This window comes from Haemaphysalis longicornis, unplaced genomic scaffold (assembly GCF_048455015.1).
Source record: "Haemaphysalis longicornis isolate Haplotype H1 unplaced genomic scaffold, Haemaphysalis longicornis Haplotype H1 scaffold_7, whole genome shotgun sequence".
NCBI classification, from domain to species: domain Eukaryota; kingdom Metazoa; phylum Arthropoda; class Arachnida; order Ixodida; family Ixodidae; genus Haemaphysalis; species Haemaphysalis longicornis.
Window position 1 is genome coordinate 182,526,376 of NW_027526422.1, and position 23,235 is coordinate 182,549,610.

General features: G+C 51.8%; 1 protein-coding gene across 1 annotated transcript in view; it reads left to right on the plus strand.

Moving 5' to 3' along the window:
* Positions 1–454: 454 nt before the first annotated feature.
* Positions 455–23,235, plus strand: part of LOC144147319 (sodium/calcium exchanger regulatory protein 1-like) — a 36,979-nt gene continuing 14,198 nt past the window's right edge. The window contains exons 1-2 of the mRNA XM_077679435.1: positions 455–619; positions 16,465–16,637. Coding sequence (XP_077535561.1) covers positions 547–619; positions 16,465–16,637 — 246 coding nt within the window. The 5' untranslated portion in view covers positions 455–546. The remainder of the gene's footprint in view (positions 620–16,464; positions 16,638–23,235) is intronic.

The window sequence follows — 23,235 nt, forward strand, 5'->3', positions numbered from 1 at the left end:
TTCGCGTTATTTTTGTCGAGTGACCTCTACTTAACTAATCAGTCAACTGCAATTTATCAACCACTTGAAATTTGATCCTGACAGCGCTTTGCTTCCAAAGCTAGGTGCCTTACTCACACGGAGAAACTTTTGTTTTCCTTTATGTATGTTTGCTGACGGGGTGTTGCTTTTAGTGCTTTTAGCCGCGTGCAATTAGCGACAATCAAGCAGACGCAACAGAAAAGGGCAAAAAAGCTGGAGAGTGGGAACGACCCAGCGCGAGGACATTGTGAAAGATAAGTCCGAAGAAGAGGACGCTTGAAGCAGCGGTTCTCTTCCGTCCAACATTTCTCCCTTCCCGTGTGCGCGCGTGATTTGTTCGCTCTCTCATCTTCCAATTTGCGCGCGCAGTTTCCCTTTCCCACTCTCCCCTCCCGCCGTCTGGTGGTGAGCGAGAGTCGGCGGCGATCATCATCAAAAAGCCATTCTTGCCGGGCGTCGTGAGCCAGTCAGTCACTCGTCGTCACAACCCCCGCCAGTGCGTCGTCGGCTTATTCCGCAGGAATCATGGCAGCAGCGTTTATCGGCAAGTGGAAGCTCTCCGAGAGCGAGAACTTCGACGAGTTCCTCAAGGCGCTCGGTGAGTTCTGCCTGCCTGCACACCGCAATCTGTCGTCGTGCGTTCGCCTTTTAGAGACGGAGTTGAAAAAAAAAAAAAAAAAAAGCGGCAAAAAAAGAGAAATAACTAGAGGGGTTATTTTCTTAGCCGCTTATAGTTTCTTTCCTACGATCGTCGGTGCTATCATAGAACGGAACAGCGACCGGATCACGCCACCGCCGGCGTCTCACGTGCCCGGTGCGCTGTCGATCGTGCCACGCGATGCCGGTAAGACGAATGTCGCCTCGAATACTAGCAACAAAAAAACAAAACTGCGCGGTGCGATCTTTAACCCTATGCTGTGTGTGGCTAGATGGGGACCGCTCGTTGTTCACGTAAGTTAAATATTCAAATCGTCGTCGCCTACGTGTCTGCCGGCTTGTGAGCCGTACCGGCATCTTCGCCGGCGTGCGCCGACTCGGGAACGGCGTCTTTTTCCCCTCTGCGAAATCAATCGATCGGGGAGGCGGGAAAACGCGAATCACGCGATACCGGCGCTTTCTCCAGCGCCGCTTCCAAGCGGCACAAGCTCACTGGGCCATCCGTAACGGCTCTGGGCAGTCTTGTGCACTTTATTCTCTTTTTCGTCTAGTCTGCGGAACCTGTTTTGCTGGACGCAGGGATCGTTCCAACCGGGCGGTGGTCGTTAGCTCCGGTAATCGAAAGGGCTTTCGCCGCGCTTTCGGGCGCGTCGGGCATGGCCGTAGGCTGGCTGCACACGCCGCAGTTCCCATATGCGTTGAACGTGGCAGCCCCGGCCGTCTCGGTATCGCCGCCGCGGTGATGGTTGACGCCGGCTGCCATCACGCCCCCCACCGCGCTGCGGCTGATTTCCGCCCCCGTTGTGCTTGTCGTCGTCGCAGCCTGCTGTCGGACGGGAATCGGCTTGAACTTCTGTGCAGCAGTCTATGCTATCAATGGCCTCCCGAAATAATTTTATATATACTACATCCGCCTACATCTACTACATGAAAACATCAGTAGAAAATCGGTTGTTAGCGGTGTCCTCGACTTCTGTACTTTTTAGTGTACATAAAGTTCAAGCTGATTGATTGATTGATTGTGGGGTTTAACGCGCCGACGCAACGCAGGCGATGAGGCGCGCCGTAGTGGAGGGCTCCGGATTAATTTTGACCACCTGGGGATCTTTAACGTGCGCCGAAATCTCGCACACACGGGCGTTTTTGCTTTTCGCCTCCATCAGAAAAGCGGCCGCCGCGGCCGGGAAACGAACCCGCGACCTCGTGCTCAGCAGTTCAAGCTGATTCCCATCCGAATATGTGCTAACTGGCACTGATCAGAGCCATTTTACAGGTGTTAACGCGGCGGCCCTCAAGAAGTAGCATAAGTTGCACAAAATATGAAAGGACATCCCACAGGCGTTTTCCAGTCGCACCGACCCCGCCCTTTGTGTTTCAAGCGTTCTCTTCGATGATCAGGCCAATGCCTGTACGCAGGTCCGACGTAGAAAAGGGCGCATACGTCAAACGACTTCACATAGAAGGTCGCGAGCGTTTGGCACTACGGTTGTTGGTGCGTCTTGATAAACTAGCTAGGGTAGATATCTGCCGCTGTTGAGAAAAGTAGTTCTGTAAGTGGATGAAGATCGCGATTTTATAACCGTCTACTCCATGCACGAGCCGTAGCGCCACATTCGATGGACTACACTTAGCGTGTGATTTGATCGGAAGCCGTTCCTATCCTGTCTGCTGCCGCATCGTGATCATTGCGGCTATCGAGCCACCGGCGCAATTCACCGGAACCAAAGTCCGTTACAATTTTTTTTTTTTTCCTGGTTGGCACACTGGTCGTTCACGATTTAGGACAGCCAAATGCGAAGTACACCCGGAATCATTGCTTGCTCGTGTATTTTCTCCGCTTCTGTTTGGCTGCTTTAGTCGACAGCCACGTACCGCCGGCTGCTGTCTGGTTGTGCCTGGAATCCTCACTCTGTTGGGCCCAATAGCCATCGGGGGGTTATTGTTTAACGTTCGCTGCACTCCAGTCGGCCCGGGGGTCGCAGAAAAAGCCCCTCCGAAAAAAAATGTTGAGCCCATGACTCCGTGTTCTCATTGAAAAAGTCTTCTAACGAAGTACCTGGGGCGAGGAGCGTGATGCCCGTGAGCGGAGTTGGAGAGACCCGCGCAGGCGCCCTCCCGAGCTCGCAAGCGGTCGCTGCTGGCGTGGAGTGGGTCCGGTGTAGATTAGTCGGCGCGTTCAAGGACGTCCAGGTACCGTTGTTCCACCGCGGCTTCACGTGCTGCTGCCACAAGTAGGGCGTGTTGCCGTTTCTGGCTTCCACGTGCTTTACCTCATGCTTATGGGTGCTAGCGCCCTTTCTTTGGCCATTATTGTCGCCGGAAACTTCAACGCGTAACAAAACGATAGTTGGAACGGCCGAATAGATTGTGCGCCCCGTATTGATCTGATAACTGGTCACTGCGCTTGCGGTAGTTGTCATCACCTGTCATCGGTGTCCGCTGTCTTCAGTTTGAAGCCTTTACGTAAGTGCACAGGATGAAAAAAAAAAATCTGCGAAGAGGGTGACGGGAGAGGAGGGGTTGGATGGAGAAATCTGTCACAACCGTAAGTGCACTAGAAGCGCCATGGAGGAAAGAGTACCTCATGGTTAGCGCAGACCCCATCGTATCAATCGAGATGATCGCCCGCAACTTTCTTCCTCAGTTACAAGCGCCTCTGCTTTTAAGAACCCCCCCCCCCCCCCCCCTAATTTAATTTTCTGCTGGGGCTGCGAAAGGGCTGGCATGTTGCTGAACGCACCGCGTGATGTTAGTGTGTAGTCGGCAAAAAAAAAAAAAGGGGGGGGGGTCTTTGACTGTCAACAAAGGTGTGGCCACATGGATCATTTATAGTTCCGTAACTACCTGCGAAAACGCGGAGGCGAACCGTGCACAAGGGTCACCCATGTCAACTAACGCGAAATTCGCGTTCATTCTTGCAAGGTGTGTCGGTTGTCAGCTCCAGTCTCAATTGCTGCAGTGCAACTATTGTATTGTGATCGTATAGGCACGGCACGGCTATGCTGGGTACTGCGATGGCGTACTGCGACTATGTCTACACAGGGTTATTGCACTTAACGACTGTAGAAGGAATGCGATAATTTCGTTGCATTAAAGGGGTTTCGCGAGAGTGGGGCCGTGTTCATATTTTTTCTGTTCGCGCTGAGCTTGTCCTTTACTACGTGTGCGCATGCGCAGTGCGCGAGAACAAAAGATAAACTCTACATATTTGCTTGTCATTTCCTTAGCGAGTAAACTTTAAACGAGTATTTCTAAATTCAAAATTTCAGGCCCATTTGCAGGCAGATTTGCAGATAGCTACGCTTGCATTCAATGCCCCAAGCACATTCTTTCCCAGCGTCGAACTGAGATGCGCCATTGACGGTGTGGCGGCCCTTAGTGTCTCTCATCTCTAACTGCTTTACACGTGACGACGCAACCGGGTACTGCCGGCTGCTTTCCGCTGGGCATGTTGCGAAACTGTCGGCGTTTCTATCTATAATTAGTGTTCGACGCTGAGATTTTCGCAACGTCCACCGCTTTCTTGCATCATACAAAACCAGGTGGCGGGGCGCCGGCGGAAATACCACCCTGGTCACGTGTGCCAATCGTTTGAATGGAGAGGGAAGCGGCTCGTTAGTCTCTGTGGCACCGAACTATTGAAGGCGTGCGCGATTCCTGAAAAAGAAACGCATACTCAATAACAATAGGTTCAGCGTGTTTTGATCCGACCGCGACGACTTGAAACAGTCCAAGGACTTATGATCGCTACTTTTTCCCGAACCTTTAAACGGTGTTTCTGTCAAGCCTGCGATTGCCTGCCTGCGGGGCATTAAAGTCGGCGACGCGTCGTTTAATTTGGGTGAAAAGCGTTAGGGCTTCGTTCCGCATGGTGTACTGTAGGCGATCCAGTAGTCACAATGCTAACCAGTTTTGTCCGCCATTCATCATCGCTGTCAGCTCAATTAAGGCTAAAACTGTTGCGTTCACATCAGGCGTAGGCTTTTAAGAGCGGAGCTGTTTAGGGGTTCGCAGTGTCCGTTGATGATGCCCGTCACGTCAGACAAACGCATCCCACTGGGCCGACAGATGGCGCCGCCGTCTCGACGGCCGTCCAGTGCGCGATCTCGGCTCGTGCACCCGGGTGCGCGGCGCGCGTCCACTCCCTATTATATGCACCGATGAACTATTATATCTCCGTTGGTGAGCTTCGAGTATGTACAGGCATGGACAAATGAAATCCGAACGAGACAATATGAAACAGAACGCACAGAATTGAAAAATACCGTCCGTGGAGCTCCAATAATGGCGCGCAATTGTTCTGCTTAGACAACCACGTTTTCCAATTTTGTTACTGCAATTATGCCACGCACCAATTTGGCTTGCATGGAAAGAAATCGCGCTATTTGTGTACTCTGGTTCGTATTTTCGTGTTCACGTGTCAGGGGTGGAACAGCTGCGCCATTGAGCGCCAAACGTGTTTAGCTGCGCCATCCTGCGCCAAACCGCCCCTGTTGCGCCAAACCCGCTTGAATGGGACGCGGGTCTTAAAATGGTCAAAAATCGCGAAAAAATGCATTTTGGGAAAAACGCATTTTTGAAGTCTATATACTTTCAAGCACCTATTCTAAAAGTTTCACCGCTGAATTGGTCCGAAAATATCTTAAAATCGGCTTTGTAAACGCAGCGGGAGCCGCAAAACGTTGAGAATAGGGCTAAGATTGAACTTCGCGCGTGCGCCACACTTGAAGCAGACTGCCGGCGGTGGCCATCTTGCGCTAGCCTTGTAGCGGCTTTCATTTTGCGTATTTTGTGCTATCTCAAAATGGCGTCCCATGAGGAGAACGAACGTTACCGCCGATTTAGCGAAGATTGTTTCCAAGCCGCAGGAGCACGCGCGATCGAGGCCCCCTTTCCGCGTCTCTGATTGGCCGGTGCGGTTGAGACGCCATTTTGTTTTTTTCGTTTTGCAGGCGCGCATTCGCCGCCGCAGTATTTTTAATTCGGGTGCGTTTTCGCTGCCGTTAATGACTGCAATTCTGCCACAACGTCTTTTTGCCTGGTGCCGCAACGCTTGGAGTCATTTACCTCAACTATTTACGCGCTGAAATCGCACTAAAAAACGACGAAACACTCCGTAAACGGCAATGCCGGGAGCGCCTGTTACGTACGGATCTGGTCCGAGAAGCGCCGCGTGGAAACGTCCAGATTTACTTTAGTTTGGCCTTCCAACAGTAATAATGCAACCAACTCGCTGGGGCTGAAGGTAGATTACTCCGCATTTGTAAACCTCCAGATATAGTACAAGAACTTGTAACGGCAAGCCACAGTGCCAGCGGCAGCAGCGTGACGCAGACCCACGGGCGCGCTCACCCGCCGGAGGGCTCGCGCGCCCCTGGCATCAGTAGATAGAGACCCCACGGCGTTCGGAATAAACCGGCTTGCTACGTGGTCTGGTCGTCTCTGTTTCAACGCCTCCGTGGCATACAGGCACCATAATGCTGTGAAATGGTGTTACATCTCCTCCAAACAGCAATTCTGGCTGCTCCAAACCTGCTCCAAAAATGGCAATTCTGGCTGCTCCAAGCCTGCTACAAAAGGCACTTTTGCCTGCTCCCAGGACTGCTCCCAAACTCTTGGACCCTGTTCCACCCCTGTCGTGTTATACGTATTTTCGTGTTCACGTGTTATATGTCCATGAGTGTACACACCGCGGCGACTGGCGTTGAGTCAGCTTCGCTGTTTCGGCAGATTTAACAAGTGAGGAACTGGCTATAGTTTGTGTATTGGCAGGGCTCAGCAGTAGGCGTGTTCTTCAGTAGGCGGAACGCCTACACCTCTGCAGCCGCTACTATTCCGACGTCACTCCCTATACCGACGCCACCTTTACTTCCTCAGTGAAGTCACGCTGGGAAGCAGGTCTTCTTAAAGGAGCCATGAAGACAAAATACAAGTTGGGCTTATTAGAAAGACTGCTTAGTCCCGATAACAATGATGCCAATATCATCGCAATCTTCGAACAAATAACGGAGATATTAAAGAAAACGTGTGAAGCAGTCGCGACCTCCTAGCCAATTTCCCGCAACTTTTCTATGATGTCACGGAAGCTTGTTTGTGCGATTGGCGGCCGCCTAAGTGACCTGTCGCGATGACACATGACTCGACGTCTGTAATGGGGCCTCTGGTTCCATTTGACCGCATCACTTTAATGCTAACGTGCAGTTAACGCACTGAAAATTGTTTTATTGTTGGCCCGTATGACGTCATTCTTGCTCATAACACGTCACTGTGGCACAAAATTTGAAAGTTTTTAAATACTTCTTGCTTTTTTTTTCGTTAAAAAACATCTTTTGGGTCTGTAATGGAGCTGAGTGAGATACTGAATCCTAGTTCTGTTAAATTAAACGAAGTTGCATTTTCTCTTCATGGCTCCTTTAAGAGCGGAACATCACGGGGAGCTCCGGCACCCTCAGCGACTGCTGTCAAAATAGCGGAAGCTACAAAACTGTAGGCACCCCATGTCACAATGCGAGCAGCTCCCGCCCCGTCTCCAAAAAATGAAAATCAGCCGCGTGCACTCTTGGAGACCGATGCCCCTGACAGACATTTTCTCTCCCATCAAGTCCTCGTTGATACAAAAACGCCTGTTTTGCGGACGCGCGAGTGCCCAACTTTAAACAAGATTGGTGAAAATGCTTCGATGCGGATGCCGTCTGCGTAACAGCGAGTTCAACTTCGTTACCACTGAAAACTGCTGCAACAAACTTGTTAAAAAATGTTCGAGGTGAAGGGGGTGGGCTGAGACTTTAAAACGGCGCCGGAGTTTTCTTCAAGTCCCGCTCGGGGTAGGCGGGTGGATCAGGCTGGAAGTACCAAAACTGCTAGGCACGTTGCCCGACAGCGGCCCTTCGTACTCGTATACGCCATGCGAACGTGGCACAGAAAGCGAATACGCCGCTTGGTAGCGCGTGCCCTCCGTCTCTCGGGCAGCGGATGCAGGAAGTCCGATTTCCCGCGCCGGACACCCCGCTCCACCTACTCACCCCCGTGTGACGCAAGTTCGCCATGCAACGGGCGACGGAATGAATGGGTAGACCGCGACGAGAGCGTGACGGCAGTAGCTGCAGCAGCAACAGAAGCAGCGGCGGTACGGCGGTTTGCGGAACGCCTTTCTTCGCCCTTGCGCAACAACAACCCTGCAGGGGCTTGCGCGGCGGTCATTAACCGGCCCCCCCTTTCCCTCCTGTCGTCGTTCGTCGTGTTTTGAGTGTGCACAGTCGCGCATTGCCCACATTCCTGCCGAGGCGTGCCGTATTTGCGCGTCTGCTATCCGCCGACGTGGCCCCGTTTCGGCGGGTTGCACCCCCCGCCAGGCCTTCCTCAACGCTGTCCCCTTGTGCAAGCGCGCGGGCCCCTTGCGGCGCACTCCTAATTGAGCTGAGCGGAAACGCGAATTAGTGGTGGGAAGAGAAACGGCTCGGAGGAACCACCAGTGCGCACTTGCGTGGCGGCAGTCGGTCCGTTTGCGAAGATCGAGAGCTGCTGCGCGTCTGCTTAGGATCGTTCGTCGCTTTCGTTTTCTCTAAGCCGTCGCATTCCGGATTTGCCGAGAGTAGTCTTTCGGGTGGAGGATTGGGAGCATTGCGAGTGACTGTTGACGTGACGGCAATAAATGGCGCACACAATGAAAAAGGGCTGGCGGCTTTGGCGTTGTCTGTACCAGCGAAACGGCACCTGAATTCTCAATTGGTCGCTACTCGTCATGTGACCCAATAGCACGTGCCTTTAAAACGAGACGCAAAGGGAAATCCGCGCGCCCCCGCTGAGGCACCACCCGGGCATGTGCAGCGGCAGCCACTCTGACTTCAGTACGCGTAGCGCTCAGTTTGTCACTCTGGAACCTCTACTCCCCTCGACCAGAGGTGCAGCAGTCACCGGTTAGACGGGGCGCTCTGGCGGTGGAGGGGCGTTGATTCGGCATTAACGATTTTGCATTGACAACTGGTAAGCCACCCTCCTCAAGCGTCTTCCGAATATTTTTGGAGTGGCGACAGTCTTGCGGAGAGCTACGGCTGTGCACACCTAAGCATTTCGGTCTTCCTCCTAACGTTAAGAGGCGTAGGCGGAAGCAATGGTTCTGAAAAAAAAAAATCGTTTTATTTGCCAGTCGTAACAGTTCAGGCCAGGCGACGGTATACCGGTTCCTGTGGAGGGCGTTCTCCTAAGACCAAGTCATTTACGCATAAGGATTATCACCGACTGGTGCTAGCTCTCCTCGGCAAAGGTCGCCGGTATACAGCGGTCAGCGGGAGTGCCTGAAGAAGACCCTAGCTCAGAACGGCTCACCACGGCTCAGCGGTGCCTCCAGTCATCTTACAAGGCCAGGGGTTCCTTGCAGAAGGGTTGCGGGTGCCCTGTCCCATATATCTTTGCGAAAGCGTGGCGGTGGGCTACTCGGCAGGTGTTACAGTAAGTGTACAGCGACGTGCGGCACGTGAGCGCGATTATGAATTCTCACCCGAGGCATCCCGGCTGGCCTGCTTGGCAGCAACGCGTGTGTTTAGGAGATAGTGTGGGGCGATGAACGATAGGGAAGCGCATATATACAAATAAATGCTGCACATCGTGCAGGTGAATTAGGCAGGTTCTAGCACTGAATATGGACGCATTCCTCTCGCACTGCCCCACTGTCCGTGCGCGGTCATCGTTTCAAAGTGTCTCCCGCCTTTACTCAGGCGTAGAGGGGCAGGATTACGATTTCTCCAGAAGCTCGAGCTGTATAGTTCGAGATATATGCATAAATCTACGTGGCAGGCTTCACCGTGGCATGTTTGGTTTTCTTTTTAAGTGCGATTGCACTTTATAAGCGACCCCAAACCATCCACCGCCGGCGGCGGCGGCGTCCGCAGTGCTCCTCTATATTTAAAAAAGAAACAGCATCCGGCGCCAGGTTTCGATCCGAGGACTTTGCGGCCGCAGCGCGACGCTCTACCGACCAAGCCACGGACGCGACGCTGATATCAGTGTTAGTGACGCGCCTTATATCTTTAACGCATTCAAACTACGTCGTCAGCGGCGTGCGTTGGCGACTCAGCGGCGTTATAGCGGCTTGATAACGGCGTGGTGTACACGTGATACTACAAACCCGATGGAAGAGATGGAAGAGAAGGCGGCGAGGCGGTGGGCTGCGGGGGCCGAGCGCAAGCGCCGCAAGCGGGCCGACAACCGTGCATTCGCACTTTCACATTCTCCCCCTCGGGGAAATGCGGGGGAATTTTTTTTTGTGTGTGTCTCGGCAAACGGTGCCATTCCCTCCTCCGACTGCCCAAGTGCCTGTCAGCTGCACAGCATGCGGCTTCAGAACGCGCGTGTTAGTGCATGCAAAGAACGTGCAGCACTTTTCCTACTGCACCTTCGTCCCCAGTCACCTGGGCTACCGTCGGCGCACCTGTATGCCGCATGAGCCAACATGCGTACGCTGCTCTGGGCTCCTCCTCATTTGTAAACATTTGCTCTCGTATTAACACTCACGGGGCCGAGGCATCACCCACGCAATGCCTTGGGGCAACGAACTCGAACGCGTTTAATTTTGCGCGTGCGCTTCGCCTTCCATTTCCTCATCGTCTGTTGGCGTTGCAGTCGCGTGTGCACTCGCCCGTCGCACCTGCGCTCCGGGTGTCGCGGCCGCAGCCTAATTCATCAAGCCCGTCAGATATGGCCTGTCTAGCGCCGTCAAGTTGCAGCCGCTCTCCATTGAACTCGCCGCTTCGCGCCCTCCTGCTTCGGGCCACGGAGGCGGCTTGTGTTCGATATGTCGCTGCTGCGGCTGCTGCTGCTGTGATTGTAACGTGAGGTTGTATACATTGGAAGCCAGAGTGTAATTCCCAGAAGAGCTGATTAGACGTGTCGGTATTTGGCGGTGGTTGGCAATGGAAAGTAAGGAAGTGGGTTGACGGGGTGGGGCGAATCCGTCTGCTCAGAAGTTTATCCGAATCCGGTGATCCTCGTGTGCAACCTGTTAACTCGTTGAGCCGGTTCTGATGACTCCGTCACTGCGTCCTGGCTTGCCAAATTCCCAGCTCCCCTTTCGATCGCTGTTGCCGTGATCACCGAAACAACAAAATTCTCCTTATTAAGGTATGTGTCTACGCCTTCAAATCTTTACACTGTACTCGGCTCGGTGAGTATGCGCGCCGTGTAGCGGCGTGGTCTTTAGCAGCAGCAGCTTCAAGCACTACGGGCGGTTGCCTGCGCACAATGCTTATTGTCCGTCGCCGAGCCACTGTCGTCCAACACCTCTACGCACGTGTACGTCGGCGCTTCTGCGTGCATATAAACAAGGCCGCGCGCGCAGTCAGTGCGTATACGCTAAGTTTAGACTGCCGAGGCACTGACATTCGCCGACTGGCGTGCGATGACGTCAGATCCGCGAGGCGCGCGCCTTCATGACAGGTACGCGGGGCCCGTAAGTACCGAGGTAAAGCCTAGCGCTTTTTGACACGCGGCATCCGTGTGGTCGCCTGGGATGATCTAAGCTTGCGCGCCTGTTTGCCACGCCAGATATCTGCCGCCTTCCATGCTGGAGTGGCATGCCACGCCTCGTGCTGCACATAGTCTACTTCCTTCTTCCGGAAGCGGCTGTCCAGGCGGTCCCTTTTCCTTGTAGAATAGCCAATGTTGCTTTGTTTTTAGTGTATGCGCTGAAACCCAGAATGTTCGCGCATCCTTGCTAGCGAGACCCCCAAGACGGCGCGTGCTATTGCCGGGCAGTTTTCGCAACCGACACATTCCGCAGTTCTCTACAGACGAAATTTTCGAATTTAGCGCGAATATTCGAAGACGAAATATCCAATACAGACGTGTGTATAGTATTTTTTTTTTACTCTTGCAATGCGACTGAACGGAGGAGGAAAGATGCACTAACTAGACTAACCGGCGTATGTTTTGTACGTCAGCGATGCGTGACGCTGGCATGATTCAGTCTCAGGCGATGTAGTCATCTCGAGCTGTTTAGCAGCCATTTGAACCCGTCGCGGTGGCTCAGTGGTGCTGCTGAGCCCAATGATGCAGGTTCGATTTCCGGCCGTGGCGGCCTCCTTTTCTGGTGGAAGCAAAAAGCGAAACGCCCGTGTGTTCCAGATTCCGGACGCGCGTTAGGTGGTTGAATTTAATCCGGAGCCCTCCTCTACGGCGCGCCTCATCCCCTGTGCATTGTCGGTGCGTTAAACCTCATAATCAATCAATTTTGCTGCCAGCTACAGGGCGGGTTAAGCAACTCTATATTGGGCCGACACCGAGTATTCGCAGATTTCGAGTGTCGGATGCTTGAATCGAATACGGATCGAACACTGAGAAGTACGTTGTATTCGTATTGGAAAGTAGGAATATTCACGCTTTTTCGCCGGAATCGTATCTTCGAGGCCAGTCCCTAAGTGTGGTAATAAATGTCATCTCACGTTGGACAGGAAAAGTAACAGAAAAAGAAATTCCCACCCGAAAAAGCGCATCCCAACCCGCCGAGGTCTCGTCCAATTGTGCGGGCTGCTCCGAGGCAGCTGAGTTGCCGCTTGAGCAGCTGGTGGCCGTCATTAACCACGTTTTGGCGTTTGGTGTTTTCTCTGCTACGCTGAACCGAGTGCATGGTGTTTCGATCATGGGGCTACCACGGGCCCCCTCGTGGGTGCGTCTTGCTCGCGCTTTGTGGTCGCCAATGAATTCGAAGGGCGTGCTCTAACTACTTACTCGATCTTTAACTTTCGGTTCAAATGAACACCGATCGTCTCGTTGAAGAAGCTTTTAAGACAAAATACAACCTGGTTTATTTTGATGGAACTGGCTTTTGATAACTCGCACAGCTTCTTCCAGCCAATAAAAAAAGAGAAATGCGTTCTTTAAGCAGAAAAAAAAAATCGCAACTCAAATTTCGCGCGACACGCCGGCGGCAGCGCGTACCAAAGGGAAACACAAAAACAGTTATCGGTATGTTAACTAAACGTTAGCATTCAAGCGATGCGATTGAGCGGAACTAGATTCTCACCACAATGGCGCAGTGATGTTTCTTGGCGGTGGATCAGATCGGCGGCCGCCATTCGTACAAACAGGCCCTGTGACGTCATAAAGACCTAGCTGGTCTTTATGACGTCACTGCTTCATTTGTTATTTTTTGTACTATCAAGGTTATTTGTTTGAAGTTTGCCCGGAAATTGGTATCGTTGGAGCAATGCAGTATGTTTATTCAACCACGCTTGCGGTATTCACGATCCCTCAGTGCCGAGCGGTCGTAGGTAAGTTGTCGTTATATGTCGCGCTTTCTGAATTATCCAGCACATGGCCTGGCGAATTACGCGAATCTTTAGTGGTCACTGTCCCGCACTTCGAATTAACCGAAGTTTCTCCTTCGTCTGGGGTTTTTCTGCTTCCGCGTCGAGCGTGACTCGCGTACACTTCATCCTCGGCTTCGTCCTTGCGGCGATGCCCCTTGCATTGTCTCGTGCCGATCGGTACGTAAGACGACGCCCCCCACTCTGTCGCCGTCACCGATACCGCCAACGAGACAAGGAGGCCTACGTGACGTTCGCACGGCCGGGACGGCTCAACGGCCGCATCCGCGGGAGGCTTCGGTTACCGCCTAGCGAAGGGTTCTATAAAAAGACCGCAAGAACGCGCGCGAGAATTCGCATACGACTAGGTTATGTGGTTACGTTGAAAGCGTTATGCTGTGGGTATTTCAGTATCTGTACAGGGGCGGTATTCTCGATTTTTGTCCCTTTTGCGTCCCTTTCCAAAGTGTACCTTTTGGCAAGCCCTGATTGGCTAAAAGCAAACAACCGGAAGTGACGTAACGCAAGCGCGGCAAACCTACTGCCAACGTCCACTGCTTAACCGGAAATACGTCACGATGAAAGGGACTCAAAAGGGACGTTTTTCCAAAGGGACAGTTACGAGAATACCGCCCCAGGATGGAGAAACATGGCGCCAGTCTTGCATCCTAGAGTTCTTGGTGTTGATGGTCCCTCACAAGTTGTGAGTTAACTCACAACGGCCTCTCTCAGAGGCGGTCTGGGGTGTAGGTTGTGGGTCACAAGCTCTACGCCACAGGCAGTCTCTAACTATCTGCTCCCTTCCCGAGGGCCCACAAGTCTTGTGACAATACGTGTATTTATATACCTGTAGGTATAGCCGTACTGAATTCGGCGAACACTCTGACGTAAGAAAGCGTAGGCTATCTCTGCACTAAAAGAACATTGCACAACCACTGCTTGCAATCGGTGATGATTTAGAAGCAGGAACTTGGGGCTTGCTAACAACCTTGAAAGCAAGCTTAGTATTTTGTCGTTTCACCGACCTATGGAAATGTGAGCAACGCTTGGGTGGGGAAACGACAGTCTTGGACTGGGGAGCGAACTCCTGGGACAGACATCCTAGCTCAAATTGAGAGGAATGTAGGATTAGGCTGGATGCGTAATGCAGAGAACTGGCGACACCGGTGGACCATTGGGGTAACAGGAGTGGAAGCTGAAAGACTGTACTAAAAGTAGAACACAGGTAACTTGATGGACTGGTGACTGAAGGAAATTAGTGGCAAAGAATGAATTCCGACAGCCAATTTATGGATGGGAGCAGTTGGAGACGCTTTCATCCTGCAGTGTGCATGGAAGCTGTCTAATGTCATAAAACTGTCTGTCTAACGCACAGGTTAGCCTCCATTTAACGAAGTCACCGAAAACCGGCAACTGTTTCGTTAGCTCTGGAAACCGGTAAACTCGTCAAGCTTACGGGAAACTGCACGAAAAATCCGAATTAGTTTATTAAATCTGGAGATACGTAAGATCGAGGTTTAGCGGTAACGTGTGTCGGCTTCTGCTTTTACTGTACTGTTAGGCTTTCATCCGGTCTCGCCACTGTCCACGACTCCAATCATGACATGTCTGATGAGGTTTTCCTCATCTCCGCGTACAATCATTGTTAAAACGACGCGTCGTCACGCACGCGCGAGTGGATCTCTGGTTAGCTACATCAACTGCAGCGCAGCGCCGCCATTGCGTCACGTTTTCTGGCAGCACATTTCGCGAATTGGTGATTATCGCATACTTCGCTTCCCCTAGCGTGAGTGCGCTGATAGAAAGCGCACTAATCACCTTTCTTTGTTGAGCTTGTCGCTGTCGCCGTCGCCTTGTATGCACAACCCCTTAGTGGTCGCGCTGTCGAGTACCCTTATCTGAGTGAGAGTTGTTGTCAACCAGCCCATTTGCATTTTCGACGGTGCAGTATTGCGCCCACCGCACACTGCTCACAAGACGCTCGTTCGGAGAAAACGCTTTATCGGGGGAACTTTAGCAACGCCGCCTGTTGCCTTATATTGGCCACACAGCCGCAGTAATGGCGGATCGGTCGCTGGGAGCGAGAGTAGCGCATGCGCAGAGCGCTACTGGGAAAAGGCCCATTGTCAGTTTGGCCTTATAAAAACCACGCTCAGGGGTCGCTTCCTTTCTTCGCTCGGATATCGTTGCGCGTAACGAACTGATTACAATGTTCGGCAACCGTTTTTTTTTTCTTTCTTTTTACTCGCCACGCTTATTAGTCTGGTCCGTTTTGTCTCTTTGCCTTGCAATGGTGCCGTAGTTTCCTCGTGACGACGCCAACGCCCTGTGCCCCTCCAGAATTATCCGTTGCTTGAGGCAAGCACAACAGATAAGGCCTTAGTTGTACTCCCCCGTCGATAAATATAGCTGGGGATAGCAACTGCAGACGCTCATTGTAGCTTAGTGCATCGGTCATTGTCGGTACCTCGTCGCCCGCTGAGATAAAGCGCGTCCACTGATCGTATCAACGCAAGTGCCGCCGCTGGTGGCGGCCAGCTCGCTACCGTATATTTCCGCCAACTACCCGCAGCAACAAAGTTCCGGCAGCACGAATGCCGGAACATCAGAGTAGTTTCTACCGTAACAGGATGTTTAAAACTGGTATATGGGGATTGTTGCCAGCAAAATCAAACCGCGCGTTATGACTGCGCCCGGTACACAAGTGGTATCATCTTCTCGGATACCACTCGGATAAGAGCAGTTTTTGTGGGAGGGCAGATTCACTACCTCTTGAAAATGTCGGTTTGCTTTTCTTGCCCCTGTGGCGCCCTCTGTTGGAGGCCATTCCGTCGCATAACGCTGTTCTCACGCTGGAGCAGCGTAAACCACGGTTTTTGAAATCTGCTTGTTTAGCCAGTGCACGCGCTGCCGAATATTTTCTCAAGAAAAACAAACCGTTGCCGCTCTAAAACATGCTTCGAATTTTTCACAATGATGCATTGGTTAGGGGTCACTCGGCTTAAATACCGCCTTGACTCCCTGATTGGGCTCTGGGGGGAAGGGGGGGGGGGTTGCGAACTTTCAAACGCTTGCGCATCTCCGCGTTCAGCGCATGCGCGTTGACTCAGCGCAGCAGCACAGTATCGCACCAGCGAATTTCGGTACTCTCAAACGCTGTCTTGTCGAAAGTTTACTGGTGTATTTGTCTCCTGCTTTTGTATTTGCATCCGTCGGCCTGTATTTCTACCACATTCCGGAATCCACCGTGCGCGGCATTTGCATAATGAGCAATAAACGCGCTGGTCGATCTACGAGTACCTGCTGTGCTCACGCGAGCAGTTTGCTAGTAATCTGGCGGCACCACTCGTATTCCCCGAATTCAGCTATTGCTAACGACAGACAATCCCCCCCCTACCCGTGTGTGCGTTTTTTTTTTTTCAATCCCAAATCGCGTCGTATATACCCCCTTGCTTATTATTGTCATTCTTTGCTCTTCTGCATGCAGGCGTCGGGCTGGCGTGGCGCAAGCTCGGCCAGACGTCCAAGCCGACGGTGGAGATCAAGGCGGAGGGCGACGACTGGTCCATCAAGACCCACACCATGCTCAAGACCACCGAGCTCAAGTTCACGCTGGGCAAGGAGTTCGACGAGAACCGCATGGACGGCACCACCGTCAAGGTACGACGCAGCGGTCGTCTTTCAAAGCGAAGCTTTACTACTCTCGTCCAGCGCTTTCGCCGTGGATGCGCAAGTTCATCTTTTGACCGCAGACACACCCCCTGCTACACACTCCTCGAAGCGCATCGCGCTACTCGCCGGGCCCGGTTTCGTTGCTGCGCACAAGGCCCCGTTTTCAGTCGTCCTGCTCAACTAGCGGCGGTAACGGCCTCCGCGGTTGCGGCTAGCGTCACTAAATAAGCTACGCTTAAGAGTACCACCGCTTCGTGCACCCAGAACCGTCTGGGGGCCATTTTGTTTCTGTTTTGCTGTGTTGCCATTTCCCCCAACGAAACCGCCGCCGGTTGTGATGAGCAGTGACCGGCCGCTCTAGCGTCCGCGCAGCAGAAAGAGAGGCGCCAGAAACAAAATGGCTGCGCCCGTATGTAAAAAAAATATCACGTGGTGCCGACCGACCAATGAAAATCCTGGCGGTCCATAACAATGAGAAAATAGTGCCGATACTCTAAAAGCCTTTATTTAGTGACGCTAGTTGCGGCCGCTCAGCTGATCGGGAGCCGACCAACCCCGCCGCCTCCCACGCATGCGCCGCTGGGTCGTCTCTGGCTGCGTGACTCGTCTTGCGCCGCGTTCGCCGTGAATGAAAGGGATGCGGGCCTCCTCCTGTGAGCGTTGCACGGGACCCAACGGCCATGAGCCATGCTCGGCAACACAGCAGCATCAAAGCGTAACCAAGCAAAACCAAGACTGAACCAGACTAAGCCAAGCTTTTTTCTTTGCATATCCAAGATTAGCTGAGCTAAGCCGCAGCCATTTTTTTTCCTTGTTCTTTTTTCGGACGGTTGTGCTTACAGATGTCAATCTCTACTACACGGACGTTCGAAGGCGTCGTATTAGGGTCGCTTACTTCCTGCTCGCTTTTCCGTTAAGCATTTCCAAGAGTATTGACATCGGTAACTTTCTCCCCGTATATTTACAATTCCGAAGAGGCGAAGAGGCATGTGCAGGATGGAACGTAAGCCCCCCCGAAAAAAGGTGAACCGCCCTAGAACCTAGTAGGCCTGCCGGTATCTAGTAGAAATCAGTTAACTGTAAGGTAACCTACGAGGAAGTCTTCATTCGTCGGGGCTTACCTCATCTTTATTTATTTTTTTTCCAGCACCCGGCCGGTGCTTTGCAGCGAAAATCCCCCTCTCCATCTTTATTGTTTTTGTGTCCCACCGTTCAGGGGTGTCATTTTGTCCGCGGGTGTCATTAGGTCGGTAGAGTGCACAATTCGGAGAGTGCCGTGCCCAGTCGTTGCCGCATGTGTGGTCCACGCTGCTGGGGGTGATTGTGCCGCGGATCGCTGCACACAGCTGTTTCACGCGTCGCGTCGCGCGCTTTTGGCCGGTGTACTGCGGGGCCGACCCGCTGCGGTCGTAATCGGACTCCGGCAAAACATTGGTCGGCGACGGAACTGTGTGCAGTGCGTCGTGCATTTCTGGCTATTCCCGGAAGAGACGTGTCCCGTTTGCTTTTGAAATGTACGCCGGACAACCGCCGTTTATAATTGCTTGAAAACAAACAAAAAAAAAACAACAAAAACAGTCGTTCTGAATAGGGAGTATAGTATTTTTTTTTTCTGGTGCATCGGTAATCGCAATCTCTTCGCATAGTTCATTAGCTCTTCGCGGTGTTGTTGTCACAAATAGTTTCTTTCATCGGATCTTTCTGTTGGAACCCTATTTTACGTATTGCTGCCACGATAACCGAAACCGCACAAACGACTTGTGGATACTCGTAAAGCTAACTTAAGCCATCTGTAAAAGAATAAAAAAAAATCGAAGCTTCTGGTTTAAAATTTGTTCCCTATTCATTTTATCGAGTGCTCAATTTGTTTGGTACAGCGTAAAAAAAAAATTGGGGCAATACTGCAATGGCTGTGGCCCTTTATAGCGTCTGGGAAGCGGGCGGTACTTAACAAATCACTTATAAGGTAAGCGTTAACATTGTTTCCTGCGACGGAAAGGGGATATGACAAACATTTGCAGGATTCCGCTTGCATAAACTATTCAGTATCATGGAAGCGGCGTTTTTTTTCTCTGCCTTTCTAAATAACGGGCGTGTAACTTCGGAGATGATCGTGACAGTCCCGTCAGGACCTTCAGGGGAGAGGGGCGAAACTCCTTTCCTTGTATCTATAATCCATTTGGCTATGGCCATGGCTGGGCCTTGGATACATTTTTCTTTTTTTTTTTTTGTAATCGGCTTCACTCGCTGCCCGCTTCGATGAATAGACTGCATTCAACGAGGTAAACAGTGTATCAAAGCGTCTCCGCACTCGTGTTTTGCCAACATTTCGGCAATTAACCTTTAGAAACTATTCCCGCACGCTTGCTGGTTGGGCGAGGTGCCTCTCGGTTTTTCTCCCGACTCGCTATTTATTCCTGGCCGCAGCAGACGCTTGAGGCTGCGTATTTATAGCCGCTTAATGACGTTCGCGCATTCATACCGTGCAGTGCCGGGTCACTGGCAGCGCGCGGTTTTGGCTGCTCCCTCGTTGCGTCAAGTGGCGGGAGTGTGGCAAGGAAATCCCCATTTCCTGTGTGCTTCCTCCGTTAGTTTCGTCAGCTGCGACATTAGCTCTGAAAGTTTCAGCAATGGATGCCCGCCCGCCGTGACTCTCCGTGTTGCAATATGGCTTTCTGCCTCGTTTAGCAAAAGATGGATCACTGCGACCCTTATCCCCCTCCCCTCGTGGCTTGACGCATACTCTCGCTGCGGTGGCATGCAGTGCTAACAGCCTGGTGTTGACAATGGGAGAAGCTTCTTTTCGCAAGTACTACCGCTATGATAGCTAATATGCCGCTGAGCTTGGTTCCATTGTATCTGTCCACCCAGCGCCGTGGCTCAGCGGCTAAGGCGTTGTGCTGCTGAGCTTAAAGGAGCCATGAAGAGAAAATTCAACTTCGTTTAATTTGAAAGAACTAAGATTGAGTATCTCACTCAGCTCCATTACAGCCACAAAAGATGTTTTGTTAACGAAAGAAAAGTGAGAAGTATTTAAAAACTTTTAAATTTGGCGCCACAGTGACGTGTTATGAGCAAGAATGACGTCATACGGGCCAACAATAGAACATAATTATCAGTGCGTTAGCTGCACGTTAGCGTTTAAGTGATGCGGTCAAATGGAACTAGAGGGCCCATTACAGACGTCCGGTCATGTGTCGTCGCGACAGGTGAGTTAGGCAGCCGCCAATCGCGCAAACAAGGTTCCGTAACGTCATAGGAAAGTTGCGTGAAATTGGCTAGGGGGTCGCGACTGCTTCACACATTTTCTTTAATACCTCCGTTATTTGTTCGAAGATTGCGGTGATATTGGTATCATTGTTATCGGGACTAAGCAGTCTTTCTAATAAACCCAACTTCTATTGTCTTCATGGCTCCTTTAAGGACGCGGGTTCCATCCCCGCCGCAGCGACTGCTTTTCATATGGAGGTCAAGAGCGACAACGCCCGTGTGTAGAGATTTCGGCGCACTTTGTTATGGTACCAGGTGGACGAAATTAAGCCGGAACCCTCCACTACGGGGCGTCTCAGCCCATATGTAGCTTCGCCGCGTTAAACCTCATAATAAGTGTACCCATTTTACTAAGGACGCCCCTTGTGGTCGCGGGTATAGGTTGTGTGGCTTGGCTTTCGCACCGGGTAGCGTACTTACGCGCGAAAAGGGCCCTTCCGCATTTAACGAGCGGCCAAGACGTAATATCGAGCAGCCGGTTTCGATCGCATGCCGCCAGGGCGGTTACTTAGATAGTTACGAAACGGACGAGATTTAAGTATCCCCGTTTTAAGATTTAAATGGACGTTTAAATGTATCCCTGTAGGCAATCCAACCTTGGTACGTAGCCCTCACCTAGGCTCGCTTTATGGCCCAGGTGCAGCGTGGGCGCCCGGTTTACGAATTTGATTTGAGCTTCGGTTGCTTGCGTCATTCCATGCGCGTTCGAGACAAGACCAACTTCTACTGCGAATTCGCTGTTAATTTCTCGCCTGAAACATTTCCTCGGCCTACTGTCGGAACCAGCTTCACTTTTAATTAACTCCCCATAGGTTATCGCGACCTGAAGTCTCTCTCGCAAACTAGTCCGTGACGTCACGGGGGCAGTGCGAGAAAGTGGATAGCGAATCGCCCTTTTTTCATCTTTTTTTTCAGGCCGGATCATTAAAGGGCCATGCAGACAAAACTCAAGTTTGGCTCATTCGAAAGATTGCCTCGTTAGAATCATACTAGGCAGTTTTAACATATCGTTACCGTGTTTGCGTTACCGTTTACCGTGTTACCGGAAGCCGCTGGCGACAGTGAAGCCTGGTAAGTTACCGTTCGCGGTAACTCTCGCACTGCGCAGTCGACTCCCGCAAACACGCTAAGCGGTAGCGTAAACACGGTAACGATATGCTAAAACTCTCTACTGACACCACTTTCAACGTAAACTTCGCTCGAATAAGCTATATAATTAGGGAGGCCATGCGACCCACTAGCTCATTTCCCGCAACAGAACCTACGACGCCTATGCATTGGCTGAGGCCGGCAAAAGCAAACGCAAGTTGTTAGGCAGGGCTTCTAAGCTTGCAGAACGAGATATTTTTGCTCGAAGATGTGTTCATGTTGCGTCATCGCAGACATCACGAAACACAGGATTTGGCGGGAGAATCAAAATGTCAACTTAAATTGATTAATTTCTCGGGGAATAAAGAATCGTGTGCTGCCTGAAAAGAGCTGATGTGGGCACTTTAAAACATCTTTCGAATAAAAGAAACTTCTATTTTGCTTGCACGGCCCCTTTAAGTGCCTCAATGGACTAGAAACGGGCGTTGTTTTTGTCCTGTACAAGAAAAGTCCCACTGCGGGAACAGTACCTGAAAAAAAAAAAAAAAGGCATTTGAGATAGCATGGGAATTTCAGCCGTGTGCGTTACCGCCACTCTACGTGGGGGCGTGGCCGGCAGCGGAACAAAAGTGAGCCCAGTGCATGCTGACGTCGTATTGCGTGACACGTGAGCGTAACGGCACGCGAGTATAACATGTGCACCCCAGCCACGGAGAATTGATTCTGAGGAAACTTTGGCGGGGCGTTTGGGCAATCGGCTTGTCGAAGCAGTTTGCGCCAGAAGAGGAAGAAACGCGAAGAGACGCAAACACAATTACGGAGTAAAGGAGTCGACAGAAACCAGCGAGGGAAGCCTTAATGACCTTCGTCTTCAAAGCGCGTAAGCAAACTTAAGTGCCTAGAGGAATCGTTCGCCTCGCTTAATGGCATGAAGTTCGCGTTAAATTGTCACGGTTGGTATTCGGACGTGGCAGCCTTTCCAATGAACCGTACTTGCATTTTTCTCTTCTCGGTCTCTTGAGTATCTTGTCTGACCCGCACTCTCTACCGGTTACCGAGCGCGAAACAGTAAATGGCGAAACTTTCATTCCTTTCCAAGCTGTTGAACCTCGGCAGCCCCGTTGCTCGTCCTCCCATGCACGTTATCCGGTGGCGTGGTACCGTGGTCGGAAATCGTCGTTGCACACGCCTGATCACTGGCCGTGCGTGGCAGGCTGCAGCTGTGTCGCAAGTTCGCGTCGCTTTGTGCGCGAGTGTCACCGCTTGTGGCGGCCGCGATGAAGTTACGACCCTCTGGCGCCGCCGTGCGCCAGTCACCATGTGGCTACGTGTCTGCAGTGCATCCTGGCTTTTAAACCTGAAGGGTGAAACGCGCTCATTCAAGGCTAACGGGGGTGGGGGGGTGGCCGCGTATAAGCTTGCTTTTTTGCAAATGTCGTCGGAATACTGTGCAGCCCCGGCCATGTAACGCTTTTCCTCTCCCTCTCTCACCCAACGCGCTATTCCCTTCCTTTCATGGATGTTTGCGTAGTTCAGGTTTTCCACGCCTTAACGCTCGCCGTGCTTGCGCGCGTTCTGTTGGGGACATTTCGTGTCTGTTGAGCTTGGCACGCCTCGCGGCAGGATCTTTTGTTTGATTTTAATTTCGCCTCTTGGGCTGGGGTCACAACGCTTTTGTTCCTTATTTGGTATCGTAAAAACGAATCCAACGCGTATTCACAGAAAAAGGCCGGTGCTTTCGGTTATTTACTGGAATGTTACCCCAAATATGATCGAGGTTTTCTTTGCGCTGACCGATGCGTACATATGTATGCGCCATGTCCCACCACACAACACACTCCGTGTTCAGATATTCTTTCTCGTTTTTTTTTTTTTTTTTTCTGCCGTGTGGTTGAATCAACTGACCCAGACCAAAATTATCGCGTTTAGGTAACTCAAGAAATACTCTTTTAAAAAGGCCGGATCGGGCAACGAACAGGATTGCATTCGGTGTTGCAAGTCTGTGTGCGCAACTGGTACCAACTCTCCTGATTTCGAGCTCATTGCTTCGTGGTTGTGGCGTTCACTAATCGTGACGATGGGAAATTCGGCGTTCCGAAAATGTCCCTCTGAAAGCGTCCCGACAGCTTTCGCGATGCCGAACGATGCAGCGTTCCACCAGGCAACAACAAAACAAAGTGGATCAAGGGAATAAGCCTTTTGAGTAGACCCATGGGGGCGAATTGGT